Here is a 25,645-nt window from a genome sequence, read left to right as displayed (position 1 = left end):
AGGGAAATATTTATTCAAATTCAAATCTATAACCAGTTCAACCGCGCTCGACGAGCGGCCAGCAGAATAACCAGCCCCCGCTTCATCATCCGGAATTCCCAAGGTCGATTCCATCACTGGGCCTTTTGCATTCGATTCGTTCCAGATGCCAAATGGGAAAAAACAAAACGACGGGGAAAGGGAAATGATAACATTGCGAATAAGAAGTCTATCGCGGGAGTGACGTCACCGGTTTCCCGGAACGCCCTTGAAATTAATGGAAACAGGAAGGAAAAATATAAATGGATGGATTCAACTTGCGGTGAAGCGGCGGAGCTAATCAGCCGACCGCGCCATATCGGCATCTAATTCGGCATCTTTTTTTGCATATTAGATTGTGTGACCAGCACTACTGCAAGTGCCGGCCACGTAAGAAATCTTTTCACCACCACCCGGTGAATTGTTAATTATCCCGAATGAAAGTGAGTGATGAATCCCCTTCGTACGTACAACTTGTGTTTTTCCTCTTTTGTTTTTCCACTTTCCTTTCGCTCATTTGCGGGTACAGCAACTCATTGCCATAATAATGCACAAAAACAATGTCCGGAACGACAGGAGATAAATAGAAAATAAACTCCGAGTTAACACGCACGTCGAAAGAACAAAAAGACGGACCTAATGATGCGAGACGGTTGAGTGAAATGGAGACAAAAAGCACTAATGCGTGGAGTTTTGCCATTAACTCTTTGATTAGCATTCAAGATTAACAAATGATTGATATCCAAAATGAACGTTATAAGCGTACACAATTCAATTTTACTATGATTGGATTTCTCATCGACAGCTAGGATTAGAAAAGTAGCGTCCAATTTTGTTTTGTTTTGAACATGACACATGCGACAAGTTCAAGATAGGAAGCAAAACGAAACGGTGACATTCGAAATTCTGAATGAATTTTTTAATGATTTAAAATTGATATTGCGTTTTAACTCTCTAAAAACAATGGGCAAGTAAGAAATGTTATGACCAAGAGTGACCTGCCGCCAGACGAACAACTCCCGGATGGTATCCGAAATGACCATATTATATGCGAGTACAATTTCATTTCATTACACCAAACGCCCTCCGCGTGCCTGGCGTTTTAAAATGGGACTTGCAACTGATTGTGTACGTGATTTGAGTCTTTCAACGGACTTACTGGTCGTGGCTATAAGGATACACGCAAATAGCGTTGTACAACTCTTCTACGTTTGGACAAAAAAGGCAGCGGTAACAGCCCAGCAGCAGCCAAGAAGGTATTTAAAGGATTTATTGTGCCTCGCATCTAACGAGTAGTACTCGCAAGAGGGTCGTAAAGAAGTATTAAGAGCTGACGGCAGAAAGAATTCGGGACAAATTGACCGCGCAGAGAGATGGAGAGAGAGAGAGTGCACGGCACGTTCCACCAGGATGTTGTTTGGCGCGAGTCATCATTTATGTTTTTCTCTTCTCTTTCCTGGGGAATCGAAAATGCAAAAAGATAGACTGGGCAGATGCCGTGGGCATTCAGGGCTACTGATTACAAATAACCCACGAGAATAAGAGAGTCAACATCCGCCTCCGTCCACTCATCCACGCGAGGCTGCAGACAAGTTGGCGGTGGTCTCGTCTTGAATCACGAAAACCTTTTGACGTCAGACACGCAAAATCCAATTCACAAGAGGCTCGAAACGAATCGAAAAAGGGAAATTCTTATCGGGAAATCGCGGGGAAAATATGAAAGAAACGATTCGAAAAATAGCGGCGAATGAAACGAACGAAAAGGAACGACAATAAAAAAAAGTCAAAAACCGCAACAACGTCGACGGACCCACTGGATGACCGAGTGACTTTTTTTAAATGGCGACATTGTTCCTCATCGACGAGATGACACAATTCTTTGTGTGTATACCCTACCTCCCCCTTCCCCCCCGGTCGTGGATGGACGCCAACGTCGTGATGACCGACTTTACGGCTCATCATCGTTGTTCGTTCGTTTGCTGGGCATCGATCGGCCGCCGATTTGAAAAGGAAAATCCGCAACGGCCGCGCGGAGCAAAACGACAACGCCTTTTGAAATGTTTGGAAACGAGACGCTTCGTGATTTCGAATCGCTTCGTTCGGCCGACGCCGACAGCGTCCGTCACGGTTCGATAATCGACGGCGTTGCGTGCCCGGCAATCGTCTCAGCGTCTCGGCTGCAGTCAGACTCATCCAGTCCCGCGATGGCGTCACTTCCATCGAGGTCGAAATGCATCACAATCGCATCCGCACGCAGAAATATACGAAAATTCACGAACGAAACAAAAATAAAAGTTGAAAAATGAACAGCCGGGAACTCCAATGGCCGTGCGGTAACTCGTTGATCAACGCCAGTCGGAGCAGCGGGACGATGGGGCCGATTGCGTCGTAAAAGATGATTCATTCCGCCCTCTGTTACAGTCAAATGAAATCAATCCGGCGGTCCTCTCAGCACGAAGCGAACGCATTTTGTGGCTTTTTCATCTTTCACGGCCGCCCGCCCAAAAAGTTACGGGCTCTGCTTTTGCCAAACGACTTTGTAATCGACCAACCGACTCACGAACGATCGAACGAAATAAAATGAAAGAAGAACAAGGCCACCACCGGCGAATCCAATTCGAAATCGATCATCGCTGCTGCTGCACAGGCCCTTCCTCTTCATATTCAAACAAATCCATCCAGCATCCATCCGCTTCTTTCATCTCTTCGTTTGCAAGTGAATCAGCCAAAGCAAATGAGAAGCGTGACACTCGCATCCGTTTTGTTCCGGTTTCATTTGAACAGATCACGACTGTTTGCGTTTCAAACTTTGACTCCCCATCAGTACACCTGCACTGGTGATTGCGAAAAAATCCAAAAAAAACAAATCATAAAAAGGAAATTCACGAACGCAACATTTCGGCGTGAGCGAATCATTCACGTGGAAATGCGCAGGCGTTTTCCACTTCTAAATGTCGTGAATTTGTTTGTTGTTTTCCGATGAGTCATCGATTCCATCAGAGAAAGAAAAATGAATTTCTCTGAGATTGTGTTTCACGTCATTGTGCATCACAGCTCGAACAAATTGTTAGAAAAGCGGATGCATCCGGCGCAACCGGGAAATTATTTTTCAAAAAACAATCAAGTGAAAATAGAGAGCCCGTTCCTTTTCAGTGGCGTGTTCGTCCAACCATTTGAATAACGAACGACCGACCACCCAGTTCCCTTCAAAATTCAACAATGGAACGAGGAAGAGATTTAATTGGGGGTACCCTAGGAGTCCTCATCGGAGAAACCTCCATTTGCCAACGAGCTTACATCACAATTCATACGATCAATTCCGACAGATTGGTTTTATCGCATAATAAAACAGCGCCTGTGTTATAGCTCAAAGATTGTCTCAACAACCTGTGAGGTGTCGACAATCTCTAAATCATATTGAACCCCTAAACAACTATCAGAACACCGGACTGCTGGACAGCTGCTCTCGAAAAGGACGACGATTTTGAATTTAGAGAGATGGAACCGCTAAAATTTGTTTACCCGTTAACCCCATGTTTAACTCTGACCTATACCTCACCTTCATCATTTCACCCACCTCACTCAACTTAGGAAAACTGTTTTCAAGTTTTCAAGAGCTGAGGACCCCACCCCTCCAAAAAAAAGTGGATTTTTTCAAGTGAAGAAAACTAAAGAAAAGTTGTGATGCCGTTCCTCATCTAAGCAAGCGTCTAGACAATGTTACAAAAGAGACCCAAGGAATTCTTTAATTAGGGGAAAGCGTCAAACACTTAAAAGATTCAACATTAGTTACGAAAGCAAGAAGTCACAACACAAACGGGGCAACCGAATCAATCAATTAGCCAACACACGCTGACAGGAGCATGTGTTCCGCACTTGCTGAATTCGGTACAAGAAAGATCGCGTGAGTCGACATAAAATTGAAAAAAGAACTAAATTTGCTCACAAAAAAGTAATATTCGAGTTAATTTTAAGCAAATAATATTCGTAACATCAAATAATAATTTTCGTTTAGCCATTCACGCTGTTCCCAAATTAATTTGTGTTCCCTTCTCATTCCCGCCAAATCAAATAATTATAAGAAAATACACCGAAAAAAAGGAGAAATGGGAAAAGATTTATTGTTACCTTTTCAAAATTAAAGATATTGTTGAAGAGTGGGTTTGTTGGATAAGGCGTCCCTTAGAAATAAGTGTATGGCTATAAACCAGGGTTCGAACCCTCTGGTGAGCATTGTTAGTTAATTAAAATCCCGCTCTGGCGCCACTATGGTACGATCCATTGGGATCAATGTATCGGCGAATTTAGTGATTCTAGACAGAGGTCCCGTCCGCGGGTATAGGCTCAGACTAGAATCCCAATTGGTTATCAGGTGCTGAAGGTGTTATTGCCCGATGAGATGCTTGATCTAAAGTCATGCTAGAGGGTCAGTCCGTGTATGCGATGATGTTTAATGAATGGGCTCAGTTGCACGGGATGATTGAGCAACCTGAGGGTTGTGTCAACGGCGTGCAACAGTGACGTGATTATATTGTGTGTCACTAACGAACACTCAACTCATCGCACAAATTGACCTAATACCGATATGCTGTAAAAATTTTGGATTTTCTTGATTTAAATTGTGATAATGCAGACATTTCTTAACGGGATTCTTAATTTCTATACTTTTTCCTTTATTTATTACGTGTGACAAGTACGGTACTTAGTTTTTTTTCGGCGTCAAATATATCATAGGCACTATGAATTGGCGCCTTCTTTCTTTTCTTCGACTTCCTTCATCCATGTTTTCAGGCATGCAAATCACAGTCAAAAGATAAAACTTATTCATTTACCCGACATCACAGTTATTTATTAGTCTACTACACAACGTAAAAAAAAACACTAAAACCAGTAGGTTCGACCTTGCACGAAAGCAATTAATTGTGATGACAATGATGAACTTTATCGAAATCGTCTAATTTTGAAATCTACTTTTTTGGAATCGAAATTTAGACCACGATTTCAAGTTCGAATGATCACCACCAGATGATAGGTAATCCAATTTAATGGAAATTTTTAAAAATCTTTCAATCTTTATCTTTATCTTTAGAGTTTCTTCAGCTAAATTATACCTTTATTTTCTTTGATTAAAACGATAAATTGTAATTACTATATCTATAAAGAATCCAAAAACTTAAGTCGTAATCAGATGTAGTTTGAAACACTATCAATAGATGACACTAGGCAACAGCATGACGACCTTGACTGACCTTGATATAACTGACCTTAGATATCCAGCAGACCAATTTTGAACGAACCTTTCGACAGTTTTCGGTTTCCCCCTTGAAGGCAACACGAGGCTAAAACCTAAAAGGCGTTCTCAAACTTCTCGATTTTTCGCAGAGAAACACGTCAACGGAAACAAAATCTCTAGATCAGACGCTTTTCGTGAAATTCGTGGAATACTTGGTCTTTAAGTTGAGTACAAGCTACAAGGGCATTTCTGAGGGACAAGAAAGTGGTGATTCGTTTTGCCATTCCTCCAAGTTAGAACTGCAAGGATGGTGAACATGGTAAACATTTATATTTTCTGTTTATAGTTCTAAAACATACAGGGGTAAAAAGGTAGTGTTTAAAGTTAGTGTTTCTTTTTTAGTGTAGTCTGGTTGCCAAACAGAAATCAGTTACGTAAACTATGGAGCTACTGTTTGTATAACCTTTAAGCTTAGCACATCTCTTTGCTTTGTTGTATTACGTTTCTATTTTTTCATTGTTTAGCAATGGCCACTCTTGTTGGCACTGCATTTTTCCATTCAGAGCATTGAAGCAGAATTACTAGGGAACACTTTCAATCGACATCAATTGCTTTATCATTTGTATTCTTTATTGCAGAGGATGAAAGCGGGAAAATGCCTTACGGACGAGCTTTCCCTCACGAACTGCGCCGTGGTAAATCCTCAGGACTTCAATGATTCCGTCAAGTCAGTATTCTTTTTTTTTTATTTTAGCATTTTAAATTTTGGGGAAAAAAATAGTATTAGATCTTTGAAGAATGAAAATAATGTAATTTTATTGTTTTAGGCATATCGAAGTGAGCACTTCGCCGGAACAGTGTTTTGTCTTCACCGTCAAGAGCCATAAGGATGTTCTTTCGTCAACCATTGGGTTCAGTTTGCTTCAGCGCAAGTGGGCGACCCTTTCTATTGGACAAGACATCGACGTTCGCCCATTTGAATTCGATACTAATGAACACACCTTGGCTAAGATGATCCTCGAGGTGGATTTCCACGACAAGAAAAGGTGAGTCAGTAGCCTAGACCCATAAGTTACATGTCTTATTGATCAAATCGGCATCTTTTGATTATCCAAGCTCTGTCAGATCGAATTTCGAATGAGTAGGCATGAAAACGAAATGCCAATCCTTTCCTCCCTCCGCATTACTGACACAGAAACGTAGTGGAAATAGTATAGAATCTCGTAGTCTTACCCGTCGATCTTTTTGCATTGAAATATGTCTTCGGGCGTCTTTGTTGAATAGTGAGTCTTGATGGCATGACTTGCTACCCACCAACCAGTTAGAAAATATGCCATTTTAAAACGAACCATGCAAACTTTCTGTATCACGCGGTTATTTTCCGTGTTCGCACTCTCTTACTTTGCTGGTGAATGTTGTTGGAACATCCTATAAAACATTCTAATATTATTGTGTTATTTTTAGAACAAATTCCGAGACCTACGACAGCGATGCTATGGCGCGTGAGTTTTCGGCTCAGTTTCATCACCAGAGTTTCTCCGTTGGACAGCTCCTGGTTTTTCCATTCCAAGAGAAACCACTTCTTACTTTAATTGTCAAGGAACTTGAGGGTAAGTTGTAGATCCAACTGCTGTACCGTATAACACACGAGCTGATGCATATAATGATTAAGACAGACTGGTCGATCAGTACTCATTCTGCCGTTATATTTTGGTCGTTTTTCTTTTCTTTTTAGGAGCGGATCTTAACGCTATAAAATCTGGTGTCTCGTCAGCCAAGTCTCGTGAGCTCCGCATTGGTCAATGCTTTCCCAATACGATGATTGTCTTTGATAAATCAGAAGGATCCTCAGTCAATTTAGTTGGAAAGTCTAAGGGGTAAGAAAAACGCACGCCGTGCTGAATTGCTATGAACTTTAATGATTTTTCAAACTTTTGCTCATTAGTAAGACGGTCCATCATTCCATCATCAATCCTGATTGGGATTTTCAAAACATGGGAGTTGGTGGTTTGGACACGGAATTCAACGCCATTTTCCGTCGAGCGTTCGCCTCCCGTATTTTCCCACCCGAGATCGTGGAGCAGCTCGGTAAGATGTCACTATTCATGGAAATTTATCTGGATACTTTATTTGAATTTCATGTGGATTTACTGCTCCGTAGGTTGCAAACACGTCAAAGGCATTCTTCTGTACGGCCCGCCCGGAACCGGAAAAACTCTGATAGCGCGCCAAATTGGAAAAATGTTGAACGCCCGTGAGCCCAAGATTGTAAACGGTCCACAAATCTTGGATAAATACGTCGGTGAATCTGAGGCTAATGTTCGGCGACTTTTTGCCGAGGCCGAAGACGACCAAAAACGAGTAAGTCCTCTTAAGACAGATCTTTTCAAATGCAGTTAGTGAAATAATAATTTTGTTCTCCCTTTATATTCTAGTTGGGTCTCGATAGCGGTCTCCACATCATTATTTTGGACGAAATCGATGCGATTTGCAAATCTCGTGGCTCAGTGGCCGGAGCGTCAGGCGTTCATGATACCGTTGTCAACCAGCTTTTGGCAAAAATCGATGGCGTGGAACCACTGAACAACATTCTCGTAATTGGTATGACAAACAGAAGGGATATGATTGATGAAGCCCTTTTACGACCTGGCCGCTTGGAAGTAAGCTAATTAACCTTTTTCCTATCTAACATTTCGTCTAGAACACCTGCACGTTCTCAGATCAAATATTTCGTGTCTTGGATTCTTTAGGTTCAAATGGAAATTGGATTACCGAGCGAAACGGGTCGAGCCCAAATTCTGAAAATCCATACTGCGCGCATGCGAGATAACAAGAAGATAGCTTCAGATGTTGACCTGCAGGTACTATATATAAAAAAAAATGTAAGGCTTACTGTTTCCAGACCAATTGTTAAATTATTGATTGGCAGGAATTGGCAGTTTTGACGAAGAACTTTAGTGGAGCAGAGATTGAAGGGTTGGTTCGTGCCGCTCAGTCGACAGCGTTGAATCGGTTGAACAAAGCTTCAAACAAAGTGGAAGTTGACCCTGAAGCCGGTGAAAAGCTTATGGTCGATCGTGGAGATTTTCTTCACGCTCTTGAAACCGATATCAAACCTGTAAGTCTTCACGGTATATTCTGATTTATTTCTTTCAATTATCGTGACCTCTTTTTACATTCATTCATTTATAGGCGTTTGGTACCAGCTCGGAAACGTTGGAATTGTACATCACTCGTGGAATAATCAACTGGGGAGAGCCAATCAGGAGTTTGTTGGAGGACGGAGTCATTCTGACACAACAGGCGCGAAGTGGTTTTGGTAATTTATATTACTTTTTCTTAAAATTCTTTCTCTTTCTTTTATTTATAACACATTTTTGTTGGCGATTAGGCCTAGTTTCCGTCCTGTTGGAGGGTCCACCGAATGCAGGCAAGACAGCACTCGCTGCTCAGTTGGCTAAAAATTCTGAATTTCCGTTCATCAAAATCTGCAGCCCCAACGACATGGTTGGCTTCTCTGAATCAGCCAAAGTTCTCCAAATTCGCAAAGTAAAATAATCCAACACTATTACTAAGTAATAAAAGCATCCCTTTCATGTTTTCTCATTGTTTTAGTTTTTCGACGATGCTTACCGCTCAGAATTGAGTTGTATTCTACTTGATAACATCGAGCGACTGCTCGACTATGGTGCGATTGGTCCCCGTTATTCCAATGCTGTTCTTCAAGCCCTGCTTGTTTTGCTTACAAAGCAACCCCCTAAAGGACGAAACTTACTCGTGATTTGCACGACCAGTCGCAGGTGAGAAAATTCATCAAAAGAATTAGAAAGATTAAATATTTAACGCCATTATTTTTTTCACATTTACTTTTAGACCAGTTTTGGAAGAATTGGAAATGCTTTCCACTTTCAGTAAAATTTTTCGAGTTCCTAACATTTCAACATGTGAGCAAGTAATTGCTGTTTTGGAAGAAACAGACGTTTTTTCCCAGAGTCAGATCGCTGCTATTGCGCAAAAAGTTGCAAATGGAAGGTAATGCACATTGACCTTAGTTGACTTGTAATTTACGACTTAATGCTTATTGTCTTTACTTTGAAGGTTTTTTGTCGGAATCAAACAACTTCTCGGAATGATTGAAATGGCCAAACATTTCGATGAGGAGCGCCGCGTTTTCAAATTCCTGACTGAGTTGGAGGATGAAGGTTTTTGGGAATTAGGCGCATAGATTTAAAAAAAATTCCTTTTCCCTTCTTTCTCGTCGTTTTGTGTCTTGAAAAATTGAATGTTCTCTGTTGGATGGAGTTTCTTTGGTAGTGAAAAAGAAGCGATTTCAATGCTTTACTACCCAGTTTTCACGATATCTATCTATCTATCAAAGATATATGTTTTCCAGTAAATTCCTGTTCAATATCAGCATTAAATTATTTATGTGTCATGTCCATGCCAGTTTTATCAGTTTGGTATTTGGTCTGCAACCAACTCCCATTCCTCTCATCCTCTTAATCTGACACTTGGGCGACTTTGTAACGATGTTTGTGCTTAAATATTGCTGTACGTATTATGAAAGAACTGTTTCAATACATTTCATAATTCATTCACTTATATCGGGTTGGATTAAAATTTTTTCAAAAAAGAATCAAATGAAAAGAGAGAGAGCCCTATTTTAATAACTATTGTTGACAAAACGGTCGGAAAAGGTTTTTATTATTCTTCGATTTTATTACAGAGTGGCAAGGGCCTTTTGAAGGAGCTGGACCATAATGGCGTATTCTTTGGCGAATTCTTTCGCTTGCCGCTGCTTGACGCCCTGGACGTAGGACTCGAGTGCGCCTTGGATGACCGAAAGGCGTTCCTTTTCAGTGGCGTGTTCGTCCAGCCATTTCGAATAGCGAACGACCGACCACCCAGCTCCCTTCAAAATTTAACAATGAGAAGAGGAAGCGACTTTTTAGTTAATAGGGTTATTAAGTGTTTTATGGATGACGTCCAAACCTGGTGAGGCGATTTCAATTCAGCCGGTGCCCGAGCAAACAGGAAGTGCAACACAAGGCTGTAAGGAATGACGTCACCGACGGTCGGCGATTGGGCCAGATGTTCCACAGTCTGGAAGAGCAGTGGGCGGAAGGAGCGCAAGACTCGATAGGAGCGGCCCAACTCTGTCGGACGGTCGTAAAACGATGAAATGGCCAATTCCATCTGAGACGATGAAAAGCATAATATAATCAGCGTCAATGCTCAAATTCATTTTTTGAAAAGCCAAAAATGTTCACAAACCTGTGCGAAATCGGCGGCCAATTTCATTTTGCCGCCATCGCCCAGCGGTCGCAACAAACTCGCGTGACGAACAAACAAATCCAAACACCTGGTCGCCACCGCTCGTAGTCTAAAAAATAGAAACAATTGCAATTAACAGTGAAACAATTGCAATTTCTTTTTTAATTGATCTCATACTCTTCGCGGAGGAAATCCGGCGAATGATACAAGGAAAAGTAGTCGGCCGCCGACCGCGACAGAAAACTTTGCAGCTCCTTCATGTACAGCGAACAGGGTGCGGATGCGGCTCCATCTTCCGGCGGATGAGGGCTGGAGAAATCTTCATCGTGCATCGTCAAAACGATGGCTTCGACGGCGTCCGTCAGTGACGTCAGCAACGGCTGGATCGAATTGCGCATCAAAGTGGCGATGTGTTTGAGGGAATCGATCACGGCGGCGACGCAATCTTCCGAAAGGCCCGGCAAGGAAACGATAGCCCGTCTCAGATTTCGGTCAAACTGGTGCAGCAAATTGACAGCTCCGGCGTTCGTCCTCTGGGCGGCCGTGGGCGGACCGATTACCTGCGAAGCTTCTCCATCGGAGATGAGGAGCTGCTCGGCTTTAACGGCCATCATCTGGATCGTTTTCGTAACATTCTTCGTCACCAGTTGACCCAGTTTGATATCCACCAACGAAACCGTCAACTCACTGCAGGGAAACAAATTATGAGGTTAAGTTATCTTTAGTTTTAATCATTTAATGGCTGACCTCTGAATAATTTTGATGAGGTTGTCGCACTCATCCGTCGACGGAAGTCCTTCGTTCCCACCGGATGAGAACATGAGGTTGACGGGGTCAAAAAGCCTCGAGAGCGATCGAGACAGGTAGGCGTTTTGGAATGTCGCCAGACTCCGCCGCAACGCAGTTTCAGCACTGGTGAGAGATTTCACGTGAAATTATTCACCCAATTAAAGTTGACAAGAAATTTAATTTTACTTGAATTGATTAGTTCCGGTAGTGTTTTGCTCCTCGTCGAGATATTCGTCGGTTCCCAAGTTGCCGGAAGCGGAACTGATCTCCTGGTGAAACTGCGTCAACTTGCCCCAGAGATCGGCCGACATTCTCAACAATTTCGGATATTCCGCTTCGAAGGCTTGTTTGATGTGAGAGGATTCTGGACAAGAAAGATAAGAATGAAGAACGGTTGATCTGATAAAAACTAACGCCATTCATACCGTTGGCAGCTCTGTTGAATTCCTGCGTCAATAAACCAGTTACTTCAGTCCAGAAGCGCTGAACTAAATGCGTGTTGCGGTTCTGGTTGAGTTCCTCCAGGAAGCAGACGTGAGTAACTGGATCGCGTTTTTTAGCCAGGACTTTTTGCAAATGTTGCACCTAAATTTATAAAAGCTGCTGTGAAACAAATTAAACCTAAATTGAAATTATGCCAATTGATGGATACCTGAGCACAACTGTTGAAAATCTGATCCATTAACTTTTCCATGTTGGACCAGAGAGCCGTCCTGAAGGCAGGACTACTTCCCGTCACCGGCATTGCCACTCGTCCAGGGCCTTTGAACTTGCCATCGACTTGGTGAAGACCGCTTGAACTGCTGCTAGTTGAAAAGTGTGACAACTGCTCAACGTCTAGGGCTCGTTTCAGTCCGCTGTAAAGTGTTTCTCTAGCGTTTTCCAACACAGACTCCACGGTTGGTTCCAAAATTCCCAAATTATGAAATACTTGCAAGGCAGTTCCAACCTGAACGCGAAAAAAGTTCAAGATTTGCAACGAGAAGAGGTCATCTTCCATGAGACTAAATTACCTGACTCTGATTCTGTGCTTCAAGACCTTTTTGAAGCATTACTTTAGCTTGTTTTTCTACTTCAATCCTGGCTTGAAGGATCAGTTTTTGATCTTTTTCAATGATTTCCACACCTGACAAGTCGACATCCTTACTCAATTGATCTGTCGATAATTTAAAATTAGTAACAGGATAAATTGGAATTTTATTACGGTTTACCTAGTTCACTTAAGGTTTGGGCAGTTTTAGTGATTTCCTTGGGGCCTGCCTGCAACTGGACTTGAAGCCTCTTGGATAGAGACAAGATCCGAATGATCCTCCTCAAAAGTTCACATGAAAGTTGCAGCCTGCTGAGCATTAATGTTTGTGTTTGCAACTTGTTGTGGGGTTCACTAATTCTAGTCTTCAGTCTTTCAATGGACGCTGAAAAGCCCTATCAGACAAACTGTTAGTTAACAACAAGTAAGTAATAAAATATAAAATATAAAATCTACTTGAATATGGTTCTGCATCATGGATAGAACATTTTCAAGTGTTTCAATTCCACTAGCATGTTTCAGAAGATCTTCATAATGTTCTGATACTTGATTTTGTATCGCCTTGTCAAGCAAAGACAGTCCTAAATACATTTTTCATTTGATTTAGTAAATATTCTATGTAGAACCTCAACATTTCTACATACCGTCTGCCAGTTTTGCTAGTTGCTCTGACACGATAGATCCTTGAAGGACTTGGCTAGCATGTTCCTTCACATCGAATTTTTCTGACAAGAACTGGTGATAGAACTCTGCAGAATAACACAAGGTAGATTTTACAAATTTCAGACTCCATCACAAGTATAAATAACAGATTACCATTCTCTAAAATATCTTCATTCTTCACTGGGTTTTGATTTGCCATGTCTATTTATTTTCTTCTTTACATTAAATAAAAAATTAAACCGGTGTGTTGCGAAGAGTTTGTTTACGTCAACATCTGACACTTCGACGTGGCATCGCAACGCCATCTCTAGCTTTTACTTGGAACGTCGTTTTTGATGATCGAGCAGACGGAAAAATGTTATCGGTAAATAAGGGTCGGATTTGTGCGACTACTGAGTTTACTAATTCTGATGGAATTGTACGACAACGACATTCTTTCTTGCGATTAATCATCTTGTTCTTTAACCGACCCGTAATGCTAACAGGGTTACGGTTGGGTTTAACTATGTGTGTTTTGTCAAAATACGAGAAATTTGGTTTCTTCTTACTCATGCTGAGCGTTGCGTTTTAACTTTTAAGTTCGTTCAACATTTGGTTTCATATTTCTTCTCTGTTTTGTAATGTCAGTCAATATGCTTGGGTTGTTTCGTTGTGTTCGATCAGCTACACGTTTCAGTCAAGTGCCACGTTTTCCCTTAATTACCCAAAGAGCCTTCGAAAAAGGAACTAAAATTTCAGAATGTGGATTTCACACCACAAGTCCCAGGGCTGCCATACCACCAGTTGTTTTGATTGTTTTGAGGCCTGCGTTGAGAGTAGTTGCATTTTTTGCTGGAAGAAATTTTCGTAAGTGGTGGCGTTCCTTACCAAAAGACAAGCGTGAACATTACTGGTCTAGGATCAAAGAGAAAAAATGGAAAATTTTGGGTATGTTTTTATCATGTTTGTCATGTCAAGCATTATAATTTTATACATTTTTCTCAGGTGGAGGAGCAGTAACAAGTGCAATGGCTTACTGGTTTTACATGTCACACCTGGAAGTTGAACCAATAACTGGTAGAGAGAGGTTTTCTATTGTTTCTACCAAACAAATTCAAGACCTCTCCCAATTGGAGTTTCAAGCCGTAAATCATTCTACTTATTTTTACCGATTTCAATTTTTGGTTAACCACTGAGGCACTGACCATTGTTCCTCTCTAGATATGCACCGAGTACGCCAGCCGCATTGAACCCATCAAACACCCGTATTACGCTCGGGTGAAACGGGTCGCCGATCGTTTACTGTACGCCAACAAGCACTTGCCGCAGATTTATACGAAAACATGGACAATAACCGTTTTGGACGATCCGAGAAATATGAACGCGTTCGTGTTACCTGTGAGTCGCAAAATGTCTAATTCAATTCCAGATATTATTTCATCCGTTTCTTATTGAATTTTTTTAGAATGGAAACATTTTTGTTTTTACGGGCATGCTTGATTTCTGCACAACAGATGATGAATTGGGAGTGGTCTTAGGTCATGAGATATCCCATTGTCTCCTCGGCCACGCTGTAAGCTGTAATTTACACCGGCAAATGTGCATTGCATGCATTGACAACAAGATTTTATCTAATTATCAAACAGGCTGAAAATGTAAGTCGAGAACATCTTTTGGAGGCCATCAAACTGGTGCTTATCGCTCTAGCATGGGCCTTTCTTCCTTCAGATATCTTAAGTTTGTTGGGCTACGGTGTCGGAGCGGGAGCTGTCAACGCCACACTTCGCTACCCTTATTCAAGACACCTGGAAAATGAAGCTGACCAAGTTGGAATCCACTTGGCAGCAAAGGTCGGCTTACTCATTTTCATATTTTATTGTCGACTATTATACCTTACTTAATTGTGTGCTTTTAAAAAGGCTTGTTTTGACGTTAGAGCTGCACTGGCGTTCTGGGATAAGATGGACATTATCCACGAATTAGACCTACTTGCATCGCAAGAATGGCTATCGACACACCCCAGTCACAAAACTCGAGTGGCGAAAATTGAAGAGCAGCTTCCGGATGCCATAAGCTTCCGAAAATATTGCAAGGTAAGATCAATTCTAAAAGAATGTTGATTTCTAGTGCTTTAATGTGAATACTCAACTATTCAGTGCCCTGATCTTCCTCCTCAAGATCCCCGTCAGGAAATCGCATCTTTTCGTCAGGCAATTTCTGAATTCAAGACTTATAGACCACCCGTCGGAGTTTTCTTGGACGTTCCTAATATGGCCGTCTCTGCCATTGACATTGAATCATAGTGAAGTTATTTTTTTGCTACTTGGAAAACCTGCTGCAATGCTATGCCTAATTTCACTGTTCAACATATGCTACATGCTGGTATGGTGCGGGGGGTGAGGGGCGGGGTCAACAAAGAAAAATTTGACTGATGCAATGGCGTTTACAATTTCATACATTTATTGTAATGTAGAATTTTGAATCGTTACTATACATAATATGATAATACTTTCAAAAGTATTGTATTGTTTCAATATTTCTCATTGTTATAATGCATTTGTTTGCTACGTGTTCTCGCTAGGTGTGATGCTCAAATGGTTTGTATTAGTTTATCTTTAAATCCTGTCGATAAATTTGTTTCCTCTATTTTTTAGAAGAAGGTGATGTAAACGAATCCAGCAGCTGCATGGACCGAATCGTAGGCGTCCGAAGCGCTGTAAGACCAGCCCATTGGCATCTGACCGCTCTGTTAATGAAAAAGAAATATTCTCAACGGCTGAACACGGACAGATTGCCATCAGAAAATCTCGACAAATCTTACGTGAATGGGGACATCGTAATAATCTCCGGTGTTGAGTGATCGCTTGACGCGGACAGTGGTGTTGGGAGAGCTGAAAGAAGCTGTTTGCAAGATCACATCTTTGCTTGCATCCGGAATGGGAAGCAAGTGAGCTCCGGGGGTCCATTCAAGACTCCAGTCCTACCGAAAACCAAATGGATTTGTAAGTAAAGGTCACTAATATTTCTAAAGTAAAAAATTTGATATTTTCGTGATATTGTGAGTAGTGAAAGGCCCTCAATGTACCTCAATGTAACCGGAACCCGTTTCGTCGTTGAAGCCTGCGAAAATGACATCGGCGTATTTACCGTCGTCGGTGACAATCTCCAGCGAAACCCATCCGGCAGTTTTAGCTTGAATCTCCAAGACGATGTCTCCGCTTTCAGGGAGGACTTCCCAGCTCAGACGGAAGTTACCAGCCGGATCCAATTCTTGGGAGTTGGTCAAGTTGGTGAGCTGGCCGGCACACAAGGCCAACAGCGAAACAAGGGCGATCAATACTTTCATCATTCTGAATGCGCCAGGAAAATATTTGAACAACATACAAGTAAGTTAAAACCATCACATATTCATTTAGTTAATTTAGTCTTACCTTGATTAGTCAAACCGTAGAAGTCGAGTGATTTGTCAGCAGTTAGCGCGATCCCTTTTATTGTCGAAATCGAAACAGTAACGACCGATATGGTCCTAAAATTTGAACATTTTTATACAACTTAGTTGATATTTTCTTATGCCCCTCGTTTTCTTTATCTAAGTGTATGGGCGTACCGTAAATCAATCTATTTACATTTGAACATGTTTATTTTCCAAGGGTCTCAGAAACGCACGTTAATTTACCTCTTGCGCTAGCTTGATATTTTGTTAGTTGTATAACGCTCGAACACGTGACTGTGTGTAGCTTAGCTACCTTATCCTCGCTACATATATGCACCTCCAAATAACCTTTTAACATGTCCTGCCTTTGAAACATCAGCTTATCTAGTTGATAATCCGAACAAGCTAACTTATTGAGATTAAATGTTTGATCGTATCGACGATGAATACGCAAATACCCGGGCTACACGTGAGGGTAAATTGACTCCGTTATATAAGTTCAAATAACCCAGCCAGTTTTAAACTGAAATATTTTCAAGGATATTTTGTTAATATCATTTGATTTTCGTCTCTAGTTCAATATCACGGTTCCAATGAGAACAAACTGAATTCATGAAAATGGCATGATTTATAGAATTTGAATCCCTAAGAACTGTTTTTTTTTTGTTTCATTCAGTAAAAAGTAGCATTGTATTGCATCAGTATTTATTGCTCTATCTGGGTAAAAGTTTACCCTTATTCGTTTATGCATATTCCAACCATTATTCATTATTTTATTTTGGATTCATGTAACGTTGAGGTAAAAGTAATTTGAATTTTGTTTTATTTTGACAACTTTCGGAATAATCAGACTGAAATAAGGCATTGTTTTGTTGCGCACAAAATTTATTTCCAGTTCAATTAATAGAAGGTGACGTAGGCGAAACCGGCAGCTGCGTGAACCGAGTCGTAAGCGTCCGATGTGCTGTAAGACCAGCCAATTGGCATCTGTCCGCTCTGTTTTCAATCAAACCAAAAGAGACACTGGTTAAATGCTGAACCGAAAAGAAAATTGGAATCCAAAACTTACGTGGAAGGGGACATCGTAATAATCTCCGGTGTTGAGCGATCGCTTGACACGGAGAGTGGTGGTGGGAGCAGCGAAAGAAGCGGTCTGTAGAACAATGTCCTTGCTGGCGTCAGGGATAGGAAGCAAATGAGCGCCAGGGGTCCATTCAAGACTCCAGTCCTACCGAAAACCAAATGGATTTGTAAGTAAAGGCCACTAATATTATTGAAGTACAAAATTGGAAATTTCACAATAAAAATGGGATTGAAATGTAGGTATTCACCTCAACGTAACCGAAGCTGAATTCGTCGTTGTAGCCTCCGAAAATGACATCGGCGTATTTACCGTCGTCGGTGACAATCTCCAGCGAAACCCATCCGGTGGCGTTGGCTACGATCTCCAAGACGATGTCTCCGCTTTCAGGGAGGACTTCCCAATTCAGACGGAAGTTACCAGCCGGATCCAATTCTTGCGTGTTGGTCAAGGTGTTGAGCTGACCGGCACTCAGGGCCAACAGCGAAGCAAGGGCGATCAATACTTTCATCATTCTGAGTACGCCAGAGAAATATTTGAACAACATACAAGTAAGTTATGACTTTCACTTATTCATTTAGTTAATTTAGTTTTTCTCTCTTACCTTGAAGTTAGTCGAACTGGGGAAGTCGATTCAGTGATTTTTCAGCAGCTAGCGCGCTCCTTTTTATAGTCGAAATCGAAACAGTAACGAGCGATATGGTCCTAATATTTGAACATTTTTATATAACTTAGTTGATAATTTTGTATGCCCCTCGTTTTCTTTATCTAAGTGTATGGGCGTACGTAAATTAATCTATGTATTTACATTTGAACGTGTTTGTATGCGCAAGGGTGTCCGAAACGAACGTTAATTTACCTCGAGCGCTAGCTTGATATTTGAGTTGTATAAGCTTGAACACGTGACCGTGTATAGCTCAGCTGCCATCAGTACCAGTGTACCAGTATCCTTGCTACATATATGCACTTCCAAATAACCTTTTAAAATGTCCTGTGTTGAAACACCAACGTAGGCTATCTTGTTGATAATCCGAACAAACTAACTTATTATTGAGATTAAATGTTTGATCATGATCGACGGTGAAGTACGTTAAGATCCGCTGTACACGTGAGCGTATTGCTGCGTCAATTGAGTCTGTTATATAAGTTCAAACAACTCGGCGATAGCAGTTGTTAGTTATAATAGCAGTTGATTTGTCGTCTTTAAATTTAATATTATGGAATACGAAACAAACTGAATGAATTGAAAATTTTCATCCATCATAGAATCTGAATACCCTGAGACTGTTCATTTAACCTTAATTCAGCCAAAGGTATCATTATGTGGTGCATCATTATTTATTGCTTTATCTGGGCAAATTTGTTTACCCTTATCCGTTTATGTATACTCCACTCATTCATTATTTCATTTCGGGTTCATGTAATGATTTGTTTGATTTTGAAAACTTTAGCAATAATCAGACTGAAATAAGGCATTGTTTTATTGTACAAAAAATTTATTTTCAGGTTAATCAATAGAAGGTGACGTAGGCGAAACCGGCAGCTGCGTGAACCGAGTCGTAAGCGTCCGATGTGCTGTACGACCAGCCAATTGGCATCTCTCCGCTCTGTTTTCAATCAAATAAGCAAATGAAACACACAATTTCTTTGAGTTGTAGCAGACGAGAAAATGAAACTTACGTGAATGGGGACATCGTAATAGTCTCCGGTGTCGAGCGATCGCTTGACACGGAGAGTGGTGGTGGGATCAGTGAAAGAAGCTGTTTGCAAGGCAATATCTTTACTGCCGTCAGGGATAGGAAGCAGGTGAGCACCTTCGCCTGGAACGGCACCAGGAACCCATTCAAGACTCCAGTCCTAATAAGAAAACCCAGATTTTACCATGTAAGTGAAACTGCCATTTAAATCATTATTAAAGATGGAGATTTAAGTTAAATATTCACCTCAACGTATCCGAATTCGAATTCGTCGTTGTAGCCTCCGAAAATGATATCGGCGTATTTACCGTCGTCGGTGACAATTGCCAGCGTAACCCATCCGGTGGCGTTGGCTACGATCTCCAAGACGATGTCTCCTGTTCCAGGGATGACTTCCCAATTCAGACGGAAGTTACCAGCCGGATCCAATTCTTGTGTCTTAGTCAAGGTGTTAAGCTGACCGGCGCTCAGGGCCAACAGCGAAGCAAGGGCGATCAATACTTTCATCATTCTGAATTTTTAGGTAATTACAAACATGTATAGTATCATGAATTATTCGACCATTAGCATTAACAGGGTTAGTTGTGACCGTTGTGACATGAAAAATGTGAAATAGATTTTGAAATATTACCTTAAAAGTCGAACTGGGTCTCGGTAGCAGTAAGCAGGTTGAATGCTCATTTGGAAGGAAGTGTGAGCCTTTATAGACCCAGAGTAAAAAAAATAGTAACGGAGAGTTCCATAAAGATTTGAATTACTTACATAAGCAAACGGATAGTTTTTATCTTTTTCTTTTATTTCCTTATCTAAGTATCCTTATATGTTATAGAACTAAGAATATAACGCCACACGCCGCCTATTGAATCCCCCTAAACCTGATAATATGTCCATGATCGTATAGCTTTTGAAATAATTCATGATTGGTGGTTTGCGTTTTCATCATTCATCTAGACAGTAGACACTTCCCACATTTTGTAATCACTAATCAGTTAATTTGACCATACCACTGATACCAGTATCTTACGGGCATGACAATGGCCAAAAACCTACGTCGGTTACATAAAATAAATTTTTTTAGTTAAGTCAGTAATTTTCCAGCAATTAGTAATAAAAATAAGATTTCAATTTTCGGGTGTAATTGAGGAAATAAGTGGGGCATTATTTTTGTTTCCGTGCCTTTTAAGGTACCATATTTTATATTCTATCTCTCAACCTTTATATTGACTGATCGTAAATGTAATAAAACTCTACCGGTACCTTATTTGAGATGCGGTAGCAAGCAAGGACTCATTGAACTTAGTGGCTAGATTATATGTCTAAAATTTTCTGTTCCTTTATTAAAAGATCTTATCAACGAGTCGATCATAAACAGCTTCAATTTGTGTGCGCGCATTCTTATCTATTCTATCAGCCCCCCAAAAAAGTATGGTCAAAGTATCGCCTCTTTTTCTATTTTAGGTCATATCATCATGAAACCGAAGTGCAAGGTTCGGTTCACTGATACCGGTTGAACAAATGAATCGAATATCAACTAATGAATGTTGGCTAGTTACCAACCATTTCAATATCTCCACGGTAAACAACGGTGTGATGTTAAGGTTTATTATCCACATGCGCTTTCTTTTTGTTTGTTTCATGTCACTCAACTTGAAGGCAGTCACGTTGATCCTAAACGTGATAGGTCTACACTTTATGTTTTTAATGCGCTTCCACTTGACAACACGAACTGATGAAGCCGATAGTTTTACTATATGTTCAGTTGGTTTAATTGTATAATATTTTATTCTGATACTTATTAGAGATTCGCTGTTTCAAAACAACCGTTGCAATAATAAGGCGATCAATCTCCGAAATTTGAACTATGGTCTATAAAGTAATTCACGATTTCCTGTACGTTTTGCTGCTGAGCAACAAGTGAAAGCCAAAACCAAAGATTAATGGGCGAAAGTTCAAAGTCATTAAGTGAAATCTTGAAACTTGGATCGTTAAACCAATGTATTTCAATCTCTATCATTTGATAAGTCAGGTGCGGCCTTAGTTTTGCGCCACAACCAGTTTTCCAGTTGTAATAAGCAATAAGAAAAGTAAAACAAAAAACAAAACAAAACAAAGTAATGAGAATTTTTGTGACCCTTTTTTATTGCGTTTCTTTCAAAGTATCATCTCTTGACACTCCTTTTTTTGTGGTTTACTATGGAAAATTCAATAGTTGAAGCAAATTTGTTGTCATTAATTTAAACTTTCATAAGTAACAGCATACTACAGTAGTGTGGACATATTAACAATCAGCATGTTTCTACTATTTTCTTTTAATAGAAGGTGACGTAGGCGAAACCGGCAGCTTCGTGAACCGAGTCGTAAGCGTCCGATGTGCTGTACGACCAGCCAATTGGCATCTGTCCGCTCTGTTTTCAATCAAATAAGCAAATAAAACTCACAATTTGTTGAGTTGTAACAAACGAGAAAATGAAACTTACGTGAAAGGGAACATCGTAATAATCTCCGGTGTTGAGCGATCGCTTGACACGGATAGTGGTGGTGGGAGAGCTGAAAGAAGCTGTTTGCAGGATCACATCTTTGCTGGCATCCGGAATGGGAAGCAAGTGAGCGCCAGGGGTCCATTCAAGACTCCAGTCCTACCGAAAACAAAACGGAATTGTAAGTAAAGGCCATTAATATTACTACAAGTAAAAAAATTTGAAATTTCACAATAAAAATGTGATTGAAATGTAGGTATTCACCTCAAGGTAACCGAAACTGAATTCGTCGTTGTAGCCTCCGAAAATGACATCGGCGTATTTACCATCGTCGGTGACAATCTCCAGCGAAACCCATCCGGCAGCGTTGGCTACGATCTCCAAGACGATGTCTCCGCTTTCAGGGAGGACTTCCCAATTCAGACGGAAGTTACCAGCCGGATCCAATTCCTGTGTGTTGGTCAAGGTGTTGAGCTGACCGGCACTCAGGGCCAACAGCGAAGCAAGGGCGATCAATACTTTCATCATTCTGAATTTTTAAATTTTTAGAATTATTACAAAATTCTTTAATTGAAATAAGGAAATGAATTTTTACAAAAATTGAAAAGTTCGTGGGTTACCGTAAAGTTAGTCGAACAGGACAAGCCGATCCAATAGTAAGGAAGGAGTCAGGAGGATGGAAAAGGAGTAGCCCTTTTATATTGAACGAGCCAAAGAGGAAGCGTTCAAAGTTCTGAAATCATAAATAACTTGTTTGCAGGCTTTGTTCTGCGTCGTAGGGTAAACTTTGATTTTGACATGTTCTGTTTTTAACGTAGACTTTCACGTCCTATCTTTTGATATCCTAAAATAGGTTTTCTAGTTGATAACAACGTTGAAAAATCGGCCTAATGTATTATACCCCATTTCTACTAGCGAAAGATATGTAAGATTCTGTTTGTCGTTAAATCAGTGGCCTACGTGACTAAATTCTTGCTGATGTAAATTTGCTCCCGTGTCTAAATATCTGCGTTGCATTACGCATTTTCAATGCTATTATGAAATTTATTCCAATCTTTAATGAACAAACAAGTCGGAACTCGGAATTTATACCTGCCCCCTTCAGCTAATCTTGTGCGTTTTGGTGATGTCTCTCAGTTGTAAACCGGACACTGGAAAAAGAGATCAAATGATACAATTTCAATCGAATAAAAATTATGTGTGGCACGCAAGAAAATGTTCAGTCATGTTTTTACCGGCGTTGACGTCGTTTTCCAGGTTGACCGATTTGATGAGATCATCAATCACTTGTCTGGCGTCGATTCTCTCCTCTAACTTTTTGCGCTTGTCGACCGTGCCGGTGGAGGATGTCGAAGTGTTGGTATCTGAAGAAGACGTCGCTGTGCCAGTAGCCTGACCTGTTCCAGCAACTCCAATGACACTGCCGGCTGTTTTAGGACGCTCCATCGAACCCGTGTCGCTGAATCCCGACCCGTTGCTCGGAATCCTGTGTGCCATTGAACGAGGCCAATTGTAGATATCACAACAAATAACTGAGAGTTGGATGGTGACATCAAGAATACCTGGAATGTCTTGAACTAATTTCATGCAGGGATGGAAGGATGACGGCGGCAACAGTGGCTGGCGGAATGAGAAAACGGAGCGGAACATCAGAAGGTGAAAGATGATTCAAGGCTGTTAGACCGAGCGGCTGCGGCCGTCCAATGGGCAACAGACTGGTGGGCCTCCTATTACTGTGCGTAAATGAATTCATCGTATGATCTCGTCTCGTTTCCGGTCCATCACTGCCAATGCCGACTCCGCCGTTGCCGGAAGAAGTGTTCGAAACAGGTCCGTCGGCCGGTAAGAGTGTGACGGACGGTGCGATAACGGGGAGAGGCTGGGGCAAACGCTGCTTGGATAAGTGCGGAGACCAGACTGGCCAGGATGGAAATCTACAGTCGTAACGAACAAGGATCGACGAATGTGAAACAAAATGGAAAAAAGGTATGGAAGTAGTACTAAAAGTCAAAACTCACCTGAAATGTCCCAACTCCCCTAAGCTGGACCGCCGGCTGTGCTGTGATTCGGAAGAATCCGTCAAGTGTCCTGGAAGCAACTCGACCAAGACGTTCAACGCCGGCAACGAAGAACCGAGAAACGTTTCCGAGTCTCGATGCGGCTCCTGGACCTTTTGCAGACCGCCATTGACATCCTGTGCTCTACTGCCACCGCCAGAAATCTCATCCAGGTCTGAAGTTTCTGGTCCGCCACCAACATCTGTTTAAAACCATAAACACATTCACCATTTAACAAAATTAATAAATATCGTGATTGATAATCCTTACTTGAAGACATTAATCTATCCAAAATTAACGAGTTGTTGACAGGCGAATTCACCGGAATTGACATCTGTCGTGGTGTTGGCCTGTAACGAAATTTAAAAAATCAAAACAAGCAAACCGACCAAAACAGATGGAATTAAACGAATGTGTCTGTGATAAAGGGGGGCAAATGTTAACCAGATTTCTTAAAATAAGAAATTGGCAAGGAGGTAATGGAATGTAATTTAATCTTCTTTTTATTAACTAACACTTTGAAGCAAGGATCGCCTGACAAGAGCGTCATGAGAATGGTGACTTTCAGGATAGAATTATCCTGGCGGTGTCGCTTGTTGTAACCCTCCAACAAACAACGGCGCAATGTGGAACCGGAACCGGCAAATTCGGCCAAATTCAAGTCGGCAAATCCGAGTTTCTGGTGAGACCGACCTCCTTTAACTTCCTGTCAATAGAACAAACTGAGAATCTAAAATATTAAGTTTTTTTTATTTGTATCATTATGGTTACTTTTCGGATGGATATCCGTAAAAGGCAAGGCTCCAGGACGCCTGTGGATGCATTGGCCGACATTTTGCAAACAAACGGGAATTTCACCGCCCAACGCACAGTGTGCTGCTGCACTTCCTCTCTGTCCAGTGTCCACCCGATGAAAAATAAAAGTCAAACGAGGGATTTAATAGAAGTTAACGCTAGTACAATTTCATCATTAACAAAGTCCTGGAGCGACACAACACCATAACAATTGTAATCAGTAGCACACAGATCCCGTTGGACCTTTGGACGTCAGGCCCAAACGCACAACCCGCAACAACAACAACCCGATGTTAAAAGAAAATCCAAGGGATAGTAAGAATAGATTATAATTAAGAGTCATTTCTTCTCTTACCTGGAAGACATTTCGCAGAAATTGCCGCCGTCCAGCAGCCGCAACTTGGCAAAGAGAACGGCACTCGGGAAGGTAACGGCGTTTAACTCTTGGAGAAACAATTCCACGTGAAATTTATAGCGTTTCTTCTTCAGCATAAACGTCATGGTATGTTTTAAAGTTGTAATAAAAGTGTAGTATTTGCCACCTAATTCACGGTACGTAACTTACTAAATTTCGTTATTCGTTAATACACCCAATTGAAGTGGTGGGCATGAAAACTACAGTTATCCCACAAAATAATCCAGTAATATGTGTGCAGACAATTCGGATAGAATGCCGAACACACTAACAGTAAACACGAGTGGGGGAGGAGTCAAACAACGTCAACCTCACTGCTGCACTTGTGCGGTGGCGAAAATAACAGGCGCAGAACAACCACGAGACGAGAGGACGGAAATCTAGCGATCCTTTTACCGCGCGCACAGGTAACGTTGCCTAATCAGAATATTTTAACTACTGAGGTATTTTTTTTGTCATTGACTTGCAAATGAATCAAAGTTCTAAGTAAAAAAGCAGCAAACTAGCAGCACTAGCAGATAAAAAGAAAAACATTTTTTCAGTGTCACTAGTGGCCAAAATCGTGTCCACCAGGTGGCGAAGTATCCATTCGTGAGGATGTTCGTGAGTGACGGAATTCCGCCATTTGCTTTTGAGCATGCCTTTGAGACGGGGAACAAAAATGTGGAACTACTCATTACGGTGTACTTCGTCTACATTATGAA

General features: G+C 41.2%; 8 protein-coding genes and 2 long non-coding RNA genes across 19 annotated transcripts in view; 4 read left to right on the top strand and 6 right to left on the bottom strand.

The window, feature by feature from the left end:
• Positions 1-25,645, bottom strand: part of LOC124316898 (28S ribosomal protein S35, mitochondrial-like) — a 148,002-nt gene that overhangs the window by 83,161 nt on the left and 39,196 nt on the right. The window lies entirely within an intron of this gene.
• Positions 5,300-9,852, top strand: LOC124314729 (vesicle-fusing ATPase 1-like). Its single transcript, XM_046780067.1, has 15 exons — positions 5,300-5,570; positions 5,890-5,978; positions 6,079-6,297; positions 6,716-6,861; positions 6,987-7,128; positions 7,197-7,339; positions 7,413-7,612; positions 7,687-7,911; positions 8,002-8,112; positions 8,181-8,369; positions 8,444-8,570; positions 8,643-8,800; positions 8,867-9,051; positions 9,125-9,283; positions 9,350-9,852. The coding sequence occupies exons 1-15, from the start codon at positions 5,559-5,561 to the stop codon at positions 9,474-9,476; spliced, it is 2,232 nt and encodes a 743-aa protein (XP_046636023.1). The 5' UTR covers positions 5,300-5,558; the 3' UTR covers positions 9,477-9,852.
• On the bottom strand, positions 9,930-13,304 carry LOC124314626 (conserved oligomeric Golgi complex subunit 5-like). Its single transcript, XM_046779860.1, has 13 exons — positions 13,161-13,304; positions 12,989-13,093; positions 12,801-12,925; positions 12,526-12,739; positions 12,328-12,470; positions 11,967-12,263; positions 11,740-11,899; positions 11,501-11,678; positions 11,273-11,437; positions 10,703-11,212; positions 10,526-10,634; positions 10,244-10,447; positions 9,930-10,163 (listed from the first exon to the last, which is right to left on the bottom strand). The coding sequence occupies exons 1-13, from the start codon at positions 13,204-13,206 to the stop codon at positions 9,972-9,974; spliced, it is 2,448 nt and encodes an 815-aa protein (XP_046635816.1). The 5' UTR covers positions 13,207-13,304; the 3' UTR covers positions 9,930-9,971.
• On the top strand, positions 13,359-15,503 carry LOC124315546 (metalloendopeptidase OMA1, mitochondrial-like). Its single transcript, XM_046781299.1, has 7 exons — positions 13,359-13,934; positions 13,992-14,131; positions 14,208-14,384; positions 14,452-14,559; positions 14,633-14,836; positions 14,906-15,079; positions 15,143-15,503. Exons 1-7 carry the CDS (start codon positions 13,628-13,630, stop codon positions 15,287-15,289), a joined length of 1,257 nt encoding a protein of 418 aa, XP_046637255.1. The 5' UTR covers positions 13,359-13,627; the 3' UTR covers positions 15,290-15,503.
• Positions 15,424-16,520, bottom strand: LOC124317257. Of its 2 annotated transcripts, XM_046782754.1 has the most exons (4): positions 16,418-16,520; positions 16,072-16,336; positions 15,808-15,966; positions 15,424-15,732 (listed from the first exon to the last, which is right to left on the bottom strand). In XM_046782754.1, exons 2-4 carry the CDS (start codon positions 16,333-16,335, stop codon positions 15,637-15,639), a joined length of 519 nt encoding a protein of 172 aa, XP_046638710.1. In that variant the 5' UTR covers position 16,336; positions 16,418-16,520; the 3' UTR covers positions 15,424-15,636. The 2 variants fall into 2 exon arrangements, with proteins under 2 accessions (XP_046638710.1, XP_046638708.1); XM_046782752.1 differs by lacking the exon at positions 16,418-16,520 and having other exon boundaries at positions 16,072-16,369.
• On the bottom strand, positions 17,226-19,912 carry LOC124317068 (DBH-like monooxygenase protein 2 homolog). 4 transcript variants are annotated; one of them, XM_046782739.1, is made up of 4 exons: positions 19,829-19,908; positions 17,751-18,015; positions 17,489-17,647; positions 17,226-17,415 (listed from the first exon to the last, which is right to left on the bottom strand). In XM_046782739.1, the coding sequence occupies exons 1-4, from the start codon at positions 19,876-19,878 to the stop codon at positions 17,320-17,322; spliced, it is 570 nt and encodes a 189-aa protein (XP_046638695.1). In that variant the 5' UTR covers positions 19,879-19,908; the 3' UTR covers positions 17,226-17,319. The 4 variants fall into 4 exon arrangements, with proteins under 4 accessions (XP_046638695.1, XP_046638693.1, XP_046638696.1 ...); XM_046782737.1 differs by lacking the exons at positions 17,489-17,647; positions 17,751-18,015 and adding exons at positions 19,181-19,357; positions 19,444-19,708 and having other exon boundaries at positions 19,829-19,896; XM_046782740.1 differs by lacking the exon at positions 19,829-19,908 and adding an exon at positions 18,105-18,212.
• LOC124317577 (DBH-like monooxygenase protein 2 homolog) lies at positions 21,175-22,209 on the bottom strand. The gene is made up of 3 exons (XM_046782772.1): positions 21,939-22,209; positions 21,675-21,833; positions 21,175-21,602 (listed from the first exon to the last, which is right to left on the bottom strand). Exons 1-3 carry the CDS (start codon positions 22,200-22,202, stop codon positions 21,507-21,509), a joined length of 519 nt encoding a protein of 172 aa, XP_046638728.1. The 5' UTR covers positions 22,203-22,209; the 3' UTR covers positions 21,175-21,506.
• LOC124315367 (protein FAM102A-like) lies at positions 22,297-25,147 on the bottom strand. Of its 3 annotated transcripts, none has more exons than XM_046781020.1 (9): positions 24,882-25,147; positions 24,503-24,623; positions 24,247-24,437; positions 24,002-24,081; positions 23,693-23,933; positions 23,237-23,608; positions 22,910-23,160; positions 22,767-22,825; positions 22,297-22,407 (listed from the first exon to the last, which is right to left on the bottom strand). In XM_046781020.1, exons 1-8 carry the CDS (start codon positions 25,025-25,027, stop codon positions 22,776-22,778), a joined length of 1,452 nt encoding a protein of 483 aa, XP_046636976.1. In that variant the 5' UTR covers positions 25,028-25,147; the 3' UTR covers positions 22,297-22,407; positions 22,767-22,775. The 3 variants fall into 3 exon arrangements, with proteins under 3 accessions (XP_046636976.1, XP_046636985.1, XP_046636968.1); XM_046781029.1 differs by lacking the exon at positions 22,297-22,407 and having other exon boundaries at positions 22,709-22,825; positions 23,693-23,868; positions 23,902-23,933; XM_046781012.1 differs by lacking the exon at positions 22,297-22,407 and having other exon boundaries at positions 22,709-22,825.
• On the top strand, positions 24,002-24,619 carry LOC124320160. The gene is made up of 3 exons (XR_006913794.1): positions 24,002-24,207; positions 24,260-24,413; positions 24,527-24,619. It is a non-coding gene; the product is annotated as an uncharacterized LOC124320160 (long non-coding RNA).
• Positions 24,631-25,200, top strand: LOC124320172. The gene is made up of 3 exons (XR_006913806.1): positions 24,631-24,841; positions 24,900-25,028; positions 25,127-25,200. It is a non-coding gene; the product is annotated as an uncharacterized LOC124320172 (long non-coding RNA).

The sequence above is a fragment of the Daphnia pulicaria genome, chromosome 1 (assembly GCF_021234035.1).
Source record: "Daphnia pulicaria isolate SC F1-1A chromosome 1, SC_F0-13Bv2, whole genome shotgun sequence".
Taxonomy (NCBI): Eukaryota; Metazoa; Arthropoda; class Branchiopoda; order Diplostraca; family Daphniidae; genus Daphnia; species Daphnia pulicaria.
The sequence above is the reverse complement of the archived record's forward strand: the minus strand, read 5'-3'. Positions and strand labels throughout refer to the sequence as shown.